Source organism: Clarias gariepinus, chromosome 3 (assembly GCF_024256425.1).
Source record: "Clarias gariepinus isolate MV-2021 ecotype Netherlands chromosome 3, CGAR_prim_01v2, whole genome shotgun sequence".
Classification (NCBI taxonomy): Eukaryota; Metazoa; Chordata; class Actinopteri; order Siluriformes; family Clariidae; genus Clarias; species Clarias gariepinus.
Genome location: NC_071102.1, coordinates 31,148,477 through 31,164,985, shown reverse-complemented (window position 1 = coordinate 31,164,985; position 16,509 = coordinate 31,148,477). Strand labels below are relative to the sequence as shown.

At 39.9% G+C, this 16,509-nt stretch overlaps 1 protein-coding gene across 3 annotated transcripts in view; it reads right to left on the bottom strand.

Moving 5' to 3' along the window:
• LOC128519249 (histone deacetylase 9-B) overlaps positions 1–16,509 on the bottom strand; it is a 47,797-nt gene that overhangs the window by 11,027 nt on the left and 20,261 nt on the right. For 2 of the 3 annotated variants that reach the window (XM_053492911.1, XM_053492909.1), the window contains 6 exons: positions 16,037–16,217; positions 14,863–15,001; positions 13,951–14,075; positions 5,880–6,014; positions 5,483–5,589; positions 1,937–2,059 (listed from right to left, as the gene is read on the bottom strand). In XM_053492911.1, coding sequence (XP_053348886.1) covers positions 1,937–2,059; positions 5,483–5,589; positions 5,880–6,014; positions 13,951–14,075; positions 14,863–15,001; positions 16,037–16,217 — 810 coding nt within the window. The remainder of the gene's footprint in view (positions 1–1,936; positions 2,060–5,482; positions 5,590–5,879; positions 6,015–13,950; positions 14,076–14,862; positions 15,002–16,036; positions 16,218–16,509) is intronic. The other variant, XM_053492910.1, reaches the window with a different exon arrangement.

Sequence of the window (16,509 nt, the reverse complement as noted above, 5' to 3'; positions counted from 1 at the left end):
GTGTGTGCCTAGCGAGTTTACACTGCCTTGTGCCCTATAGTAAGTCCCGTGGGTTATGCTCTACTCCCCCATTACCCTGTATACAGAAATAAAACGATAAAGACAACAAAGATGAACACTTTCAGTACCAGACATTGTCATTGGGCAGCTTTTAATAAATTCGGTCTAGATCCCTAATGCGAACCCAGGGTAACCGTGTAAAAGAAAAGCCTTCCGGTTACTTCTGGCACTCATTTTTGTGTGAAATTAATTAACCACAAACACCGGAAGTGAAAAATAAATGTATGCATCTCAACAATCCTAAACCAAGAGGCATCAATCCCCCAATACACACAAGCTAACTATTGTAAATCTTTCATCTTTTTCTAGGAAGCTATAATACATGCAGTAAATTCCAGCCCTTATAATAACCTTCAAGGGTCCAAACACTTTTACAAAGCCCAACTGAACAGAACAAATCGACACACCAACAGAACTGTCATGCACTGGTCAGCACACATTAAGAGTGTTCAGAGTTGGCATATTTAATAATATTTACCGGGGAAAAGTTCCTTGTGTTCAGAGTCAGGTTACGTACATGCTTAAGTTTATTTTATGAGCACTCTATTTAGGATACTAAAATTACGTGTGCAGTTCACGGCCGCTGAGGTTGTGCTATTTTTCTTTAGTGGAACTGTCTGAGATGAGGTCAGCTGTCTAGACCACCACCTTACAACATAGTTTTTTTAAGGGGACCTATGCAAAATATGTGCAATGAAAAATATAAGGGGAAAAAAAAAACATTCTCTGCCTCTTGTCCTTAAACAAGTCAATTAGATGTTTCCCTATAGTGACCTCATACAAGAAGACCCCCTTCCCCGGTTTGTTCCTCTGCTCTGCTGTTCTGTGGCTCAGCAGTAGCTCATTTACTCACACTGAAACAGTGCATTTGGAGGAAGAGTGAAATAAAGGTAAAAACACATTATCTGAGGGGAATTTAACACACACGTTGGGGAGATTTGGAATTTACAGTACTGTGCCAAACTCCTAAGTCCCCTCATTTCTCCATATTAAATTATATCAACTGATGTTGATTAAATTAAAGAAATGGGCCCTGCAGGTCCTAAAAATACAAAATTAGTTGTTTATGTAGTAGCCCCAACATCAACATCATTGCCCCTCTTGTCTTTTGCAACCACTCAGGATTCATTCAGCATCACCAGTATACTGATCACCGACCTGATCATCTGCCATCATCTGCTTCTGGTTCTCACTGGTTGATTCCTTAAGTTAGATGTTTATATATTTATAATGATTCAAAATGCATTCCTCTGAACCTGGTCAAGTGCAGGGACTGGACTGAAAATCAGAGCCAAAAAAGTCCTTCAGGAAGTCTGGAGAACTATTCCCCAAGACAAAATTCACTCCATGCAGCCTTGCAGGAAGAAGATCCGAAATCCATATACAGTATACATCTTAGACATTTTTGCAATGTTAGGCTTATAAGCAGACTTTTGCCATGAACCTTTCACTATAACCACATACCTCATAAGTGCTGCATGTCAATGTAAAAATCCTCTTAGGGTTTGTGGTGACCTTGTTTACCAATTGGTTTAGGATCTATATCAATTGCTAAGTACACATCGGCTCTGTTGATGCTAACAAGTAATGCTAAACATGTTTCCTATTTGATGCTAACGGTGCATTTACAATATCTGAATGTGGTGAATGCTGAGGATATTTTCAATAGCTCCACAGTAATGGGAACCATATGTGGTCAGATTTACTCAGCGACAATATCAGATAAACACAGGTAAATCAATGACAGGACAATTAATGTCTCAAGATAGCAGATACATTAAGGTCTAAATCTCTGAGCGCCGATTTACGATGATGGGTCTCTGATTATCTCATCCCGACTTATTGTCTTTCGCAGAGAGGAATGAAGATAACTCACACTGATTGGTGAAGGCCCAGAGTGGAGGCCTAAGGTGAGGTTAGGAAGAGAAGGTGACGTGTAGAGGTTCAACAGAGCGAGAGAGCCGTCTGCCTTGATAATTCCCCCCTGGGGTAAATACTTCTGCAACAGAGAAACATAAAGAGAGAGGAAGATACGGTTATGCACATAAGTACTAATATTCAGGACTGGCTGGTATAAACAGTTCGAAGCCCTCCATCTCTTAAAAAAAAAGCAAACTGTCTTTTTTTTGCATTTAGTTTTGTAAGTAAAATGATATGAAGATAAGAGCTGGGGCTGATTTCTTTTTAACTCAGATTGCAGCTTATTATTCACAGTTACGTCGTCGTTTAAAATAGCATAACAATTTATGAACGCAGTTTTCCTGCAGTAGACGATTTAAACGGCTTTATCAGTATCTGAGGCTGGAGTGTATGTTTGGAATGATCTAATGTTTCACACCTTTCCATAAAGGAACTTTCCCTATCATGGCCTCGGATAAGGAAACACTATATGTGTGGTAGATTTAGACAGTGTGGTCAGACAGCCTGTTCAAAATTAGCCTGTTCATCCAGACCAGGTCCCCTGTATGCGTGTATGTGTGTGTGTGTGTGTGTGTGTGAAAGAGAGAGAGAGAGAAAAAGAGAAATAAAAAAGAGAAAAGATATTCATAAGAAGATCAATACTGGAATTTACTCTTAAAATGATATTTTTTGAGGACAAAATATGGAGTCGCATAGGCACTTATTTCCAAAATGTTCTAAATAAATGATCCTTCTGTCATTCCACTGTATGCACGTTATTTATTGCCTCCTTTTTTAGAATGCATGTTTGTCTGGAATAGCGCATCATGGGTCTTCCGTACCTGCTTGTATAAATCTGTTTAAACACATTTAGATGTGATTTAGGAGTTCATGATAGTATTCTTAACTGTACCATAAGACACGGTGCCATAAAAAAACTTCCCTAAATAGTGCACTATATAGTAAGCGTGCAGTTTTAGAATAAAGTTGGACATCATACTTTCTTATTAAATATAACAATTTAACAGTGTATATGTCAAGAAATTACGGGAAAAGTAGACCGCAAGTCTTTGGTGTCTCTCTTGTTTTTTTTTTTTATTTATTTTGGGTTTTTTTTGTTTTGGGCTTTGATTGGGTTCGATTCCTGCCTCGAGTATGTGTGCATAACTTTTGCATGTTCTTCTCGTGCTTAGTGGATTTCCTTCAAGTACTGCAGTTTCCTCCCACAAAGACATGCTGAAGACTAATTGGTGTCCCCAAATTGCCCTTAGTACAGTATGTGAATGAGTGTGTGGTGTGGGCATGTGTGCCTTGAGATGAATTGGCACCCTTTACCAGGGTATATACCACCTTGTGCCTGAAGTTTCCTGGGAAAGGCTCTAGACTTCCTGCAACCCTCTATACATGATTAGCTGTATAGAAAATGAATGAATGAAAAAAATGCTGATTTTTTTTATTAATCATTTTATATTTCCTGATAATAAGACTAATTTTCTTAATATTTGATGATGAACACTACATAAAATTTAACTTGTACAAATATGGCACATATAGGAAAATTCTAAAATGCTTAGAATGTTTAAATTAATGTTTAAAATAAATAACATTCTTTTATTAAGATGATTCAAATAAAAAATAGCAGAATTTACACAGATTCCTGGCTAAATACAGTAAAAATTATGGCATATATATTAGTGACAGTGGAATATCTGAAATTTTAAAGTCATAAAGTTAATAATAAATCTATATTCTAAGCTTCTTAACTCACAAATGTCCCCATGTGATATTACTAAAGCGTAATGCCACTGTGATGTTATGCTATACTACAGCATTTTTTTTATGAAAACTATAAATCAAGTTTCAAATGAATTGGACAACTTGTATACTATATGCACATACACGCCCTGTCTCTTGGGTTTCACCTTTTTATTAAACCCCTGGGGATTAAAATAGAAAGTTTAATGTAACAAAAGCTCATGCCAGAGCACCATTAAGCAAACAGGAAGCTCTGTGGAATGACTGTGGTTGTGTCAATATCATACCAAAAGTCTGTTTATAAGTATGTATATATATGTGTGTTTATATGCACAAGAGTGTGAGCAGCAGCCTGGGAGGTCTACTGATCCCAGCGGCTGGGATAGCAATTAAGCCTTAAACATATACACACACCCACTTTCGCACTCCCTGTCACAGGGCCGTCCCTCCTTGCGTTTCACTGCAGAATTATGGCAGACAAACACAAACAGGCCGTCTCTGGGGGGGCCGCGTGTGAAGATGAGCCGCAGAAAGAACTCCATTGTGTCCGGGGGTCGTTCTCTGCCCCGTGTGCTGGCCCGCAGCCCGATGAGGAAATGCTTGGGCAGAACTTCACAGAACTGCCACCCCCCCGAAGGTCCCCCCTCATTCCCCTAAGCCCCCAACCAGCTATTAGACCAGAAACCGCAGCACAGAGCGGAAAGGACCTGTCACTCACAACGTTCTGAGCTAAACATAATCACGCCCACATTCACACACACTTACAAACACACACATACAGTACTCAGACACACAAACTTCGGCATGTGTGTTGAAACATTCTCACAAATGCATGCACAGAACGCGCTCTACACGTGCATCTAACAGAGGAAAATAGACAGAGAGAGGGTATTAGAAAAAAAGAAGGCAGGAGGAAGAGGAAAAGATGGGAATGACAGAATGAACAAGAGAATAAAGGGAGGATGACGAGAGAAGAAATAAAGAAACATAGAGAGATAGATTAAAACAGCAATGGAAGAGAAAGAGAGTCGGAGTGAGAAAAAGAACGAAAGCAGAGTGAGCTAGAGTGAGAAAGTGAAAGATGGAGTGAGAACAAAAAAAGAGAGCATGAGATGGAGGAAAGAGGTAGAGGGAGAAAGGAAGAGTGAGAGAGAGAAAAAGTAGCATAAATGATGAGTAATAAATGATAAAAATGACAGATGATGTGAGAAACAAAAAGAGAGGGAGAGGTAGAATGAGAAATAGGTAGAGTAAGAGATGGACAAAGAAGTCCAGACAAGGGAAGGGGAAGATAGATAAAAGACAAAGAAAAAGAAATAATGAAAGAGGGTAAAATAGAGTTAAATAGAAAAATGTTGAAAGACATAAAGGAAAGAAGACATGGAAAGAAAAATTGTAGAGAGAATGAGTGAAAGAGAGAGAGAGAGAGAATGTGTGTGTGTGTGTGTGTGTGCTAGAGGAAAAGCAGATGCCTGCGCTCTGGGCTCTGATGTAATCACACTGAGATGCAAAACGAGTGTTTAATAGCGATGTTTACGATGCTGTGTGTTTAACAGTACACAGTTATGAGGACACACACTCGCTCTTTCACCATGCTTTCACAGTCGCTCCAAAACAATGGATCATTAGCTGAGCACTCAGCCTCTAGCCAATATGCATAAACAACACATTGCGTGCTAAAGCAATGTAGAGGTTAACCTGTGGAGTTTACAGTGACAAAGCACGCAAGCTGGTGTTGCAACAAGTGACACAAGGTTTCAGTCAGTACCTCGATTTGAGAAGAGCTCGCCTGGAAGGTTGTGCCATTCTCATTGCTGCATAAGCCAATGGGAGAGCTGGGACCAGAGCTGGGAGAGCTGTCATTGGCTGATGAGTCTGTGTGAAGAGGAACAGGATAGTAACATTTTACTGCTAAAATATTGTAAATCCTTGCTCAGAAAGGAAAAATCTGAATTCAGTAATACTATAATAGTTGAGTTCCGCATGCATAGTGAGGATTTCATACGGTTAAATTGACAATTTCATTGCGCCAGTATACTTTGTATAGAATCGAGCAGTACAGTAAACTGGTTTTCTTGCTCTCCGTAATGTCATCTATATGTACTGTACAATAGCCTACGTGTGTGTTGTTTTAAGAAGATTTTACAGTATCTGAACCTCCTCACCACTGAGCTCCAGAGGGCGTTTCTTGGGTGGTGTGACAAGCACACTGCCGTCTCTGCGGCGCTGGATAGGGCCACTTCTTCTCTCAGAAACCTTCTGCTTCAGCCGTGAGCGCACCTTCAGATTAGGCTCGGATGCTGAGACGGAAGGAGAGATAGATGAGACACACAGCTCATCAGAAAAGACCTTAATCTACTATTGTTGTTGCTCTTACAGTTATAATTTATGAGTTACTATAGTTATTATCTTATCCACCTGGTCAGTGTGCAAAATGATACTACATACTACGGAAAGGTTTGTCCCTGAATGATGAAAAAGCCAATATGTTACTTATATGCTGCTCTACAAATTAATAAAGTGTATCTGGGTTGGGGTCTGTGGCAAAAGTCTTGGAATAAAAAGCTCTCTAAATACAGTATTGTGCAAAAGTCTTGAGCCATCCCATATTTCTTCATATTAAATTAAAGAAATAGGAACAAATGTTGTACTGTTACCTAAAGATACAATTAAAAAATTTATGTTTTTGCTGTTTATGAAACAACCTCAACAGCAACCTAATTTCCCCTCTCGTCTGTTCCAACCACACAGCATTCAGCATCACCGGTTTTCTAATCACCCGCCTGATCATCTGTCACCATCTGCACCTGTTTCTCACTGGTTCATGTTGGATGCTTTTCATGCTTTTTATTGATTCATAGGTCATTGTGTGGCTTAACAAACAAAAATCATTTCTCTGAAACTGCTCAGATACAGGAACTGGACTGAAAATGAGAGCCAAAACCTTACCAAAAATGAGAGCCAAAAAGGCCTCCAGGAAGCCTGGTGAACTATTTCTCAAGTAAAAATAAAAGGTTAAGAAATGAGGGCTGGTTCAAGACTTGTGCACAGTACTATATGACGATATACACTTGGCAAACATAACCTAATATTTAATAAAAAATGCAGCTGTATGACTTGTTTTTAACCTCCTACACCACCCCATTGCTATGCTCTGTCCACTAGCTTCCTATAGCTGCCCACATCAGATTTAAAACACTGATGCATGCCTACAATGCCAAAAACAAGTGCCTATCACACCCTCACAAATTATGTATGTTTTTTCATGCTACTGTTGCCTCTGGATGGATCTAAATCAACATGTATGTATAGCTGCTGTTTGGCAATGGCTATTGATACAAATTTTACCTATTTACAATCACTGAGCCAAGTGGGACATTATGTTCATATTATTCTTTTTTTTTTTTTTATCAAATGGTCATATTAAAGTGCTCCAGATATTCACGACACTCATCAACAGTTACTCAATTCTGTGAGAATTTTCCAACGTTCTTTATCTCTGCATATAAGCAAGATTGCTATACCTATAAACACGCTGTGCTATGCATCAAACACAGGTACATAACCTCAGCTAAGTGTGAGAGTTATGTGAGAGCTCGCAGGCCTCACTGGGACACATCCCAGCTGTAATGAAGTTGAAATAGAAAGGATCGTTTCGCTGCCTCATCTGGAGTGGATTAGTCCAGAGCAACAGAGCTCTAAGTGAAAAAGTCCGCTACCTGCCGGCCAGGCAACCACAGTCCCTGTACGGTAGCAGCAGTTAAACTAACACAGAGATGCCGTGTGTGTGTCCAGTGTGTTTTTGTATGCATCGGCTGCCTGGTAAAAGGGAATCCCCCACCTTAACTTTTCGTCACACATCACCATGCCCCAAGCTCTTCTCCATGACCTCCAACTGAGTTAAGTTTACTCTACTGAATCAGCACGGGGCACGCAAAATACGAGTCTCAGAGACGCCACCTTCATCCACAGGCAACCAGTGGGTGGGCATCAAAGAAGCAGGAAGTAAACACACGTCAGGAAACGCCATGATTATAATGTGCTTTATTCACCCACTGTGGGATATGGGCATTCATTAGATATGAGATGATAGAGGATATGACATATACTGTATACACACTGACTCACACAGACACGCACACACCCTATCTCAGCCCATTCTGCATTACTCTACTTTCAGTTTATCTACATCCATGGTACAGCCGCTCTTTCATTCACAAAAAAACTCCAAAGCAAAGTAGAGAAAATGGGAAGCGTGAGCAATTTCCGTGTGAATGAGTGTTTGTCTTTAACGTTCATTCAGATTTCACGCCGACATCATCAATCCCAAATCAAAGCCATGCCAGCCGAGCAGATTTACTGCCACTGTAAAATCCGGTCTCTGTGGAGCTGACGCTCATTAAGAGGAACGACCATTAGCTGGCCTTATTACCACAGAGAAAAATGTTAAAATTGATTAAAAACACTTGATTTATAAAAGAAATGCTATAAGCTTGAGGACGGGCCTTTGCTATGGCAAAATATTGTTACACGGCTTTCACTGACACATGATGAATAAGGGCTATTAGAAAAATACTACAAAAAATATTTACGCAACAATTAGCGGGAAGGATTTACATGCTTTTAATTCGGTGGAAAAATACTTCTTCCAGGCTGAGGTGTTTACATTACCGCATGTCATTAAAGGGCATTTCGAATGTGGCCCGACTCAAACTTCCTTAAACAAACACAAGAAAATTGGGGGCTCCCGGGCACGCATGGACCAAACGGGGAGCCATATTATAAACCCACATGCACCTGTGTAGCTTATTTTAGCTTCTCCTAAACGGACGCACATAAAAGTTAAAGCCATGAATACAAAGTGCTTGAGTGCAAAGACCTCAAGCTTGGTAAGGACATCAACCTTTCTCTTCCACCCTGTCTCGTTTTAGTAGTCTTTTCATCCTGTGTTCAGAGACATAGTCTGTGACATTAGCTTAAAGTTTGTGTTAGCAGTAAAGATGATAATTATGAATGCTAATTAAAGTCACCTCAGCTTCTAGTAGCCATCATGCTATCATTAGCTCTGAAGATTGTATTAATCATTGATGTACTATGCTTTAGGAATCCTCACAGACGTTTTATCCAACTAGCCCATGTTAACTAGCAAGTCAATATTAAAAGTAAACAAAATGAAAACATGTTTTATGACTATGAGAAAGACTGCAATGTTTCGCTCTTGTTAGCCATTTAGCCAGCATCAACAGAGAAAATGAAAAAACATCAATGAATATGTCCTGTCACACTAGCCAAGACTAGCTAGCTTGCTAGTGTTAGCTAATGTTTTTTTTTCAGAAATGCTCTCAAGTAATCCTTTCTTTTCAGAAATCCTGTCAAGTAGGCCCATGTTAGCTACCTAGCATTAGTTGTAAAAACTAGTGATGAGAACTTTTAATCATTTTAGTGACTCGGTTCTTTGAATCTCGTTCATCAAAATGAACGAATCTGTTTTTAAGTCATTTAGTTCATTTCGTTCTTTTGATAAAAAAATAAAATAAAATGTTGCATTTTCAATAAATAGACCCCCAATACGTCCACATACACAAATTTAGTTCCAGTAATGAAAATATTACAATGCAGCTATAGACATTTAATAATAAGAAGAATAAGTAGCTCACCTCATATCTTATAGTCTGAGTCATTCGTTCTTGTGAATCTATTGCACCGCAAAGCGTCTATGGGAGTCACGTGACAAAAGAACGTCCGACTCGGGACTTGAAGATTTGTTGAGAACTGTTCGATTCTGTTTCCTGTGTACTGCACTGCATAGCGTCTATGGGAGTAATGTGACAAAAGAACGAACGACTCGGAGTAGAAGAGTCATTGAGAAAGAATCGCTCAATTCTGTTTCCTGTACATAACCTACAGAGGTTTTGCGGTGATTTGCGCATACGCGCCCAGTAGAAAATGAACGAATCACTCTTCGAGACTACTCATTCTTCTGAGTCACGTTAAAGATTTGTTAAAAAAGAACGAATCATTCATGAACGACCCATCAGTAGTTCAAATAACAACATTCAAATCGTGTCAAAAGGTCTGGTTAATTTACTTATTTATATTTGGTTAATTTATGTCAGGTTGCTGTAGTACACATGATCAGCCATAACATGAACACATGAACACTTAACACTATGATAATCAATCATATCCCAGTAAATTGGTCCAATCCCACAGAAAAGCCAATGCAGCACAGCTGGCAAAAAAAGGCAATGCTAGCCACGACAGAAAGACACCAGAACACACAGCCCGCCACAGCCCGCCACACACGGGGCCAAGCAGGCGAAGAGCCCCACGCCACTGACCCGAACTACAAACTCCCCAGATCCCCATCCGATCAAGAACCCATGGGATGCCCTGGGCAAACAAGTCTGATCCTCGAAGGCCAACATCTTGGTGCCAGCACGCCCCGAGAGGCCCTAATGAGCCACGCCCTGCAGGACCAGAGCTGCACTGGTGGCACAAGGGAAAAAATCCTAGGTGGTTTTAATAGTTTTTATGGCTGATCGGAGTGTGTTACATCATACATGAGTACCTTCTATCTCCTCTTTGCTGTGGAATCATAAGGACTTATTATTTCAGTCATGAAACTCATTGTGTATTAGGGGTCTGTTTGTTGAAAATGCAACATTTTATTTTATTTCTTATCAAAAGAAAGTAACAAATTTATCCTCAAGGCTATACTGGGAACACCGGGAACAAGAACAAAACTGTAGGGCACCATGCACATACTTATTCACACACTCATTAACACTTCCGGGCTATTAAATTATCCAATTTAATCCAATCAACCTACTAGCATGTTTTTGGGACATGGGAGGAAACCAGAAGGTGAAGAGGAATCCCACACAGACATTGAGAGAAAGATCACTCACCTTATCTTGAGGACTAGAACTACCTGCTGCACCCCGTGCAGTGAGAACACTGTTTGTGAGATCTACGTTTCTTGATTTCCACTTTTTTGGACATTTTACTAGAAAAAGATATTTTTAAAGTAATTGTAACTAATAATGTAGCCTTTATATAATACCTTTGTACATACAGGGCTTGAGCAGAGCAGTTCACCCCTTTCCTCCTGCTGTCACCTCTCCTTAAACAAACACACCGGTCCCACTAACCCCGCATCTCCCAACGCCCTATCTACCTCCCTAACCTGTCAATCACTCATCCAAACAAGGTCCCGAGCAGGGCAGAGAACAAACGCTACATTTATGATCCTCCCTCCACCCCTGATTTCCCCCTCTACAGCCACCTCACCCCCTGCCAGCCAGAATCAGTGCAGGACAGACAGGAAGTGGGGGAGGAGTTCCTCATGAAAACACACACACATTCCAAGTCATAGACATAGACTCGCTTCCACACATTTGACATCTTTTCGGAATTGCATACATCACGCAGAGCGTGTTTTGATTGTGTTATACACGGCAAGCTCAGGAGCGAGCCTCCTAGGGGATTTTGATCGCCCTCGTAAAAAAATGGCCACTTAGCGCCCCAAGGAAGTGTTTCGTGTTTTAATTGGCCTTGCTGTCTCTATCTTTTCTATTTCTGATCTATTGCCTGTAACCGGAGATGCAGGAAGTGGTCCTGCAGACCGTCTTGTCAGCGCAGACAAATTATTCCGCAGCCATAAAAAAAAGGCTGTTTTTCTTTTCTCTTTTTTCCTCTCTGTTTCGTTCCTGTTGTTTTTGAATCTCCTAATGTGAGCAGCCGGCCCCTTTAAAAAACTGTTACCTGAGTTATTGAGGGAGGATGAAAGGCGATGGGGCCAGAGCTGCACGCAGGTCTCAGATGCAGCGCAGGAAAGGCCCCCTTGGAGGGTTACACTGTGAGCCACACGACCCTCTGCCTATTTTTCTTTTCTGCACTAGAAATTCTACAAAAAATCCATGTGTGGATGAAAACCAGGCCTATTTTTAAAGTTGCACTGTAAAGGATCTTAAAATGATCACACCCACAGCCTGCGTGTCGCCTTTCTCTGGAAAAGAGGCTTTGAAATGTGATTGGACAAAAGCCAGAGGTTGACATTGTGGCTGTCAGCTCCAAAATATTCGGCCAGAGCGAGTCATGCTTCCGATAAATTGGCTTAGTCAGATAAGAGTTCCCGGTAAAGCTTGAATCAGACACCCTCTTTTGGGTAATACTGTATGACAGTTATACATTTCTTGTGATTGACAATTTAATGAACAATAGAGAAAAATATATTGATGTCACAATAAACACTTTAAAGACATCACAATGCATCAGTGCTTAATCATTTTACTGTTACTAACTGTAACATATAATTAAGTGCAAAAGTTTTTCGTCGTCGTCGATCCCCCCCACCACCACCACCCCTCCCCCCCATGGATTCTGAGAGGGAAATAATAGAACTATACCACTCCTAATTATATTTACGAATAAAAATGAGGTCATTTCTAATGAAATTTCTAACCCTAAATTTATTTTCTTTTATAATCCACAATAACAAAAAATATTTTATGTAAGGGAATTTATACATGATGTTCAGAAATGTAGATGCGGAAATGTAATGTTCAGGTTCAGGTTTAATGTTTAAACCTACCAGGTTAATGTTGTTTGGAATCACTTCATTTATTTTATTTATCTAATTTATTCTGTTCTAAGCACTTGCAGACTTTTGTATTTGACTGTAACATGCTGTATTAAACCTTACATTTAAGTGTTTAATTTTCTAATTTTTCTCCTATTTTTTTCCCAAAGGTTTCCTAATGCAATGCGTTATATAATTATACTGTATAATGTAATTTCAGCACTTTGTTTTCCTTGCAAAGCAAAATGTCACTGAAAGAGAACATAAAGTGCCTTATGAAAATGAATAAGCTCACAAGTGAAAATTAATTGGAAGTAAAAAAAAAACTTCATGATATGATGCAGTAGAAGGGCCATTGGTGTCCTCAGGACAAGAGGAAGGCAGGAAGGCATTAGGAAGAAGGTGAAAGGTCAAATACTTATATTAAACGTTCTCTTGCGCAAATAACCAAGAGTAGGTGGTATAGCAGATCTCATCAGAGACCCAGTACAAGCGCACGGCCTAAAGCTAGCTCCCCTCTGCCCTCCACCTAGGAGGTTTAGCCCCTATCTAGTGTGCTTGCCCCTTTCGTCCTGATCAGGAGTAAAACTAGGAGCCTTTAACCTCTCCTATGGGTAATTGTTTGCAAAAGTCTGCTCTGGGTGCCCTGGAGCAGTCTTCGGGATACAGGCTTCCAGTATCACCAGTCTGACCCCGAAGGTAAACAGGGCCACTAGTAAGCCTCATTAGCTTCGGCCGCAGGGCTACGGGGCTCCGTGACACACGCTGCTGCACTCTGACCTCTGTGATTAAATATCGCTCAAGCTCATCTGCTAACATTTAGTCAGCGTTGCCAGTGCCAAGCCCCAGTGACACAGGTTTAATAAGGCTCTCGATGCCGCTCTCACACTCATCACCTAACACCTGTAGGACATGAAGGAAAAATCACATCCCTAAATGATTCCAGGAGCAGAAATCATTCCGTATGTTTACAGTACATCACCTGATTCAGAATGAATGACGTACCCAGGGACTCAAAAATATTTTCACAGTTACTTCTACTGAACGAATGATTCTATAAATACACTTTGGTACTTCAGGTTAAAAAGTGGTAAACTTACAAACCTCAAGTATTTCCTCAATAATTTTATTTGAAAAACTTGGATTGGATGATGATGCACCCAGAAACATTGGGCCAAAAGAATGTTATCCAAAGAATGCTATGTTATTTAATGCTAGCAGAATTCAGCATTGACAACATAACGACACTGTGGTATAATGCTAAATAAATAACTGACAAAATGAAAATCCTGCCTGCTCTTATCCAGAGAGTTGAAAGTTAAATCAATGTTGTACAACATGTTAACAATTAATAATTACTTGTAAATTATAATGTATGTTAGAATATACAGTAACAATGCAACTACTTTCAGCTAAACTACTTTTACTCTCTATGTGAGATTACAGAAGGAGGTAGGGCTTTGCATAAGCAGGTAGCGCTTTATCTAGGGCTTCTAAGGTATTTTTAGACATTAGGCAACATGTCCTATTTTGATATCAAGCTGAAATTCTATTTAAACACCATACTGCTCCCCATCTCTCTTTGGTTTTGTAGTTAGCTGGTTATTCACAGCAGCATTATTTCTGCTGACGACCTCTGCACTGTGACCTACCCGTCTTCCTGAGGGGGAAGTCCTCCTCCCTGGTGTCCAGGCCAGAGGGCAGAGGGGATTTGAATGTAGGAGGTGTCTCTCCTAAAGGAGGTGACTGCTGCTCCATTGACATGTGCTGACTGGTGCTAAGAAAAAAAATGATTGGGATGAATACTTTATGTCCAGTCATAATCAAAGAATATATATATATATATATCGCAATGCAAAAAAAATGTTTAATAATGATAATATTAATATTTCTGGTTTACTGTAAGCTTGAAGTGCATACTAGTGCATATTCTCCTAATTTTTTTTCTTCGTCTTCCTGCACTGCATCATCGCAGTGTTACAGGAATTAAATGCAATCCTATAAACAAAGCATACTCGATTTACTCGAAGTTTTTTCACCTAAAACCTTTTCCGTAAATGCATGCTATGGTTTTTATTTCCTTTCTAGGGTTTAAAGTGGAATCATATCATCGTCACCGTCGCCATCATCATCACCACCAGCAACGTCTTTTTTCCAGTAACAACGTTCAGCATTTTTTATAGATTACAGTAAATCACTCTAACTTGGCATGACATCAGTGAAGAACTTCTTCTGGTATGAGGTAGATATTTACAGTCTGAGCACATTTACAGGAAAAGATTTTGGGTCAAGTGAACCTAGTTACAGTGAAAGCTTAAAAAGACACCAACTCATCAACTATGTTTGTTATTAGTAAATAATTCATCCAAACTGTCTCAATAAAGGTATTTTAGACCCTTTGAAACATTTACCATATTACCATATGATTTGGATTCTAGCTTAATTTTCTCCATGCTTTTTGAGATTAAAATAATAATCCATACACCAAGAATCCAGAATCAAATGTCCTTATGAAGAGATTAAGCACTCTCACTTTAACATAACTTGAATGAAGCTTCACGTACATGTACCAGAGTTTGGCACGCTGGTTGAGCGGGTGACCAGGTGGAGGCGTGTCTTTAGCTGATTTATTTAGCAGGAAGTCGTGCAGTTTCTGTCGAACCTCTGTGCTTGCCATAGCACCTGAAGGAAAAAGATCCAGGCCTGCATTAAAAAAACGCATTGCATTATTAAGGGCAAAAACTCCACTCCACTGCCCCTGGGAGATGACATGAATGATCATTTGACCCAAACACTGACTAAATTACACAAATGTACAAACAGTGCCCCCTTCTGGTTGTAAAAGCATTCTGCAAGATCAATGCCACATCACAAAGCGCAAAGGGTGCTAGAGATTTATAAAGCATGAAGTGGGCAGGTATGATGTTTGTGCAATCTCACAGATGTCTTTCACTATCTTCCAGCCTGACATGTGCTTCTCTGATATATAAGCATGACTCAAGCTTAAGACTCACCCATGGTTAAATCGGTTTCTGCCTCTACAGTACCTCCAGATCTACATTCTTCTTCTATTCTAGACCCATGGTTCTCTAAATGCGGACTGAGGGAACATCAGGGATCCGTGACACTGACTTAGTGATGCCAGGTTTAAACTGATATTCTTACAGTTGACTTGGATTTAATATGTTTCTATAGGTTTTAAAAATCAGGTCCCATTTATTATTATTTTATCTAAAGCTTATTTTTAAAGAATGACATTGTGTGTTTTTTATTCCTTTACTGTTACATTTAATGGTGTACACTTCCATACATAACCTGGCGATTTTCCCTTCAGTCAGCACACTGTCAGAGCTGCTGTTACAGAAAAAATTTCAACACTTTCTAATAAAAAAAAAAAGAATTCTTCAGTTTCCTCCCGTTCAGAGTTGATTGTTTTTTTTCACCCAGTATATTAAACAGATATTTTTGCTCTTTGTAATGCATCACTTTTCCCACAACTACAAAATGTGAAACAGGAAGTAATGTGACAAGTTCAACCAATCAGGTCATTCGACACCGGGCCCCACAATCAGGTCACTTTCACACATGGTGAGGTCACAGTTGAACCAGAGATTGGTTTCCTGCACTGCACCTGGTTAGAAAAACAGCTTTCACAGCTTTCACCCTTACTATAAACTGCCTGAAATCTAAAAAAAAAAAGTGCATTCATAGACCTTAGATGAATGAACATGTACATACTCTCTTTGCTGCGCTCCTTTTTCCTGTGGTTAAGGTGATGAGGTTGAGGTTGCTCCCTTCTGTGGCGCTCCAGCTCCTCCGCCTCCACCTCCTCTATGTCCTCGTCTATCTCGATGTCAGGAGCGTGCTCCTCGGCGAGAGCATCCTGCTGCTGTCGGAGGGTCAACAAAGCCTGCTGGAGCTGGAGCATGAAGGACAAGAGTGTGCTATTGTCAGTATTTTGTATGACTGAAAACTTAAGAGTCAGCAGTTTGGTACTCGCACTACACACGGGTTGGTTTAAACATGGAGACAGTATGTAGATTTATGAGTATATGGAAAAAAAAATCACTTTTAAATTGAACTGCAATTGAGTATGATGATGATGATGATGATGATGAAGAGTACGTGTGCAGTAAAAGGCAAAATTAACATATTTCTAGGGTGGCAGAATTTGATCACATCACTATTATTGTATAATAATAACAAATATT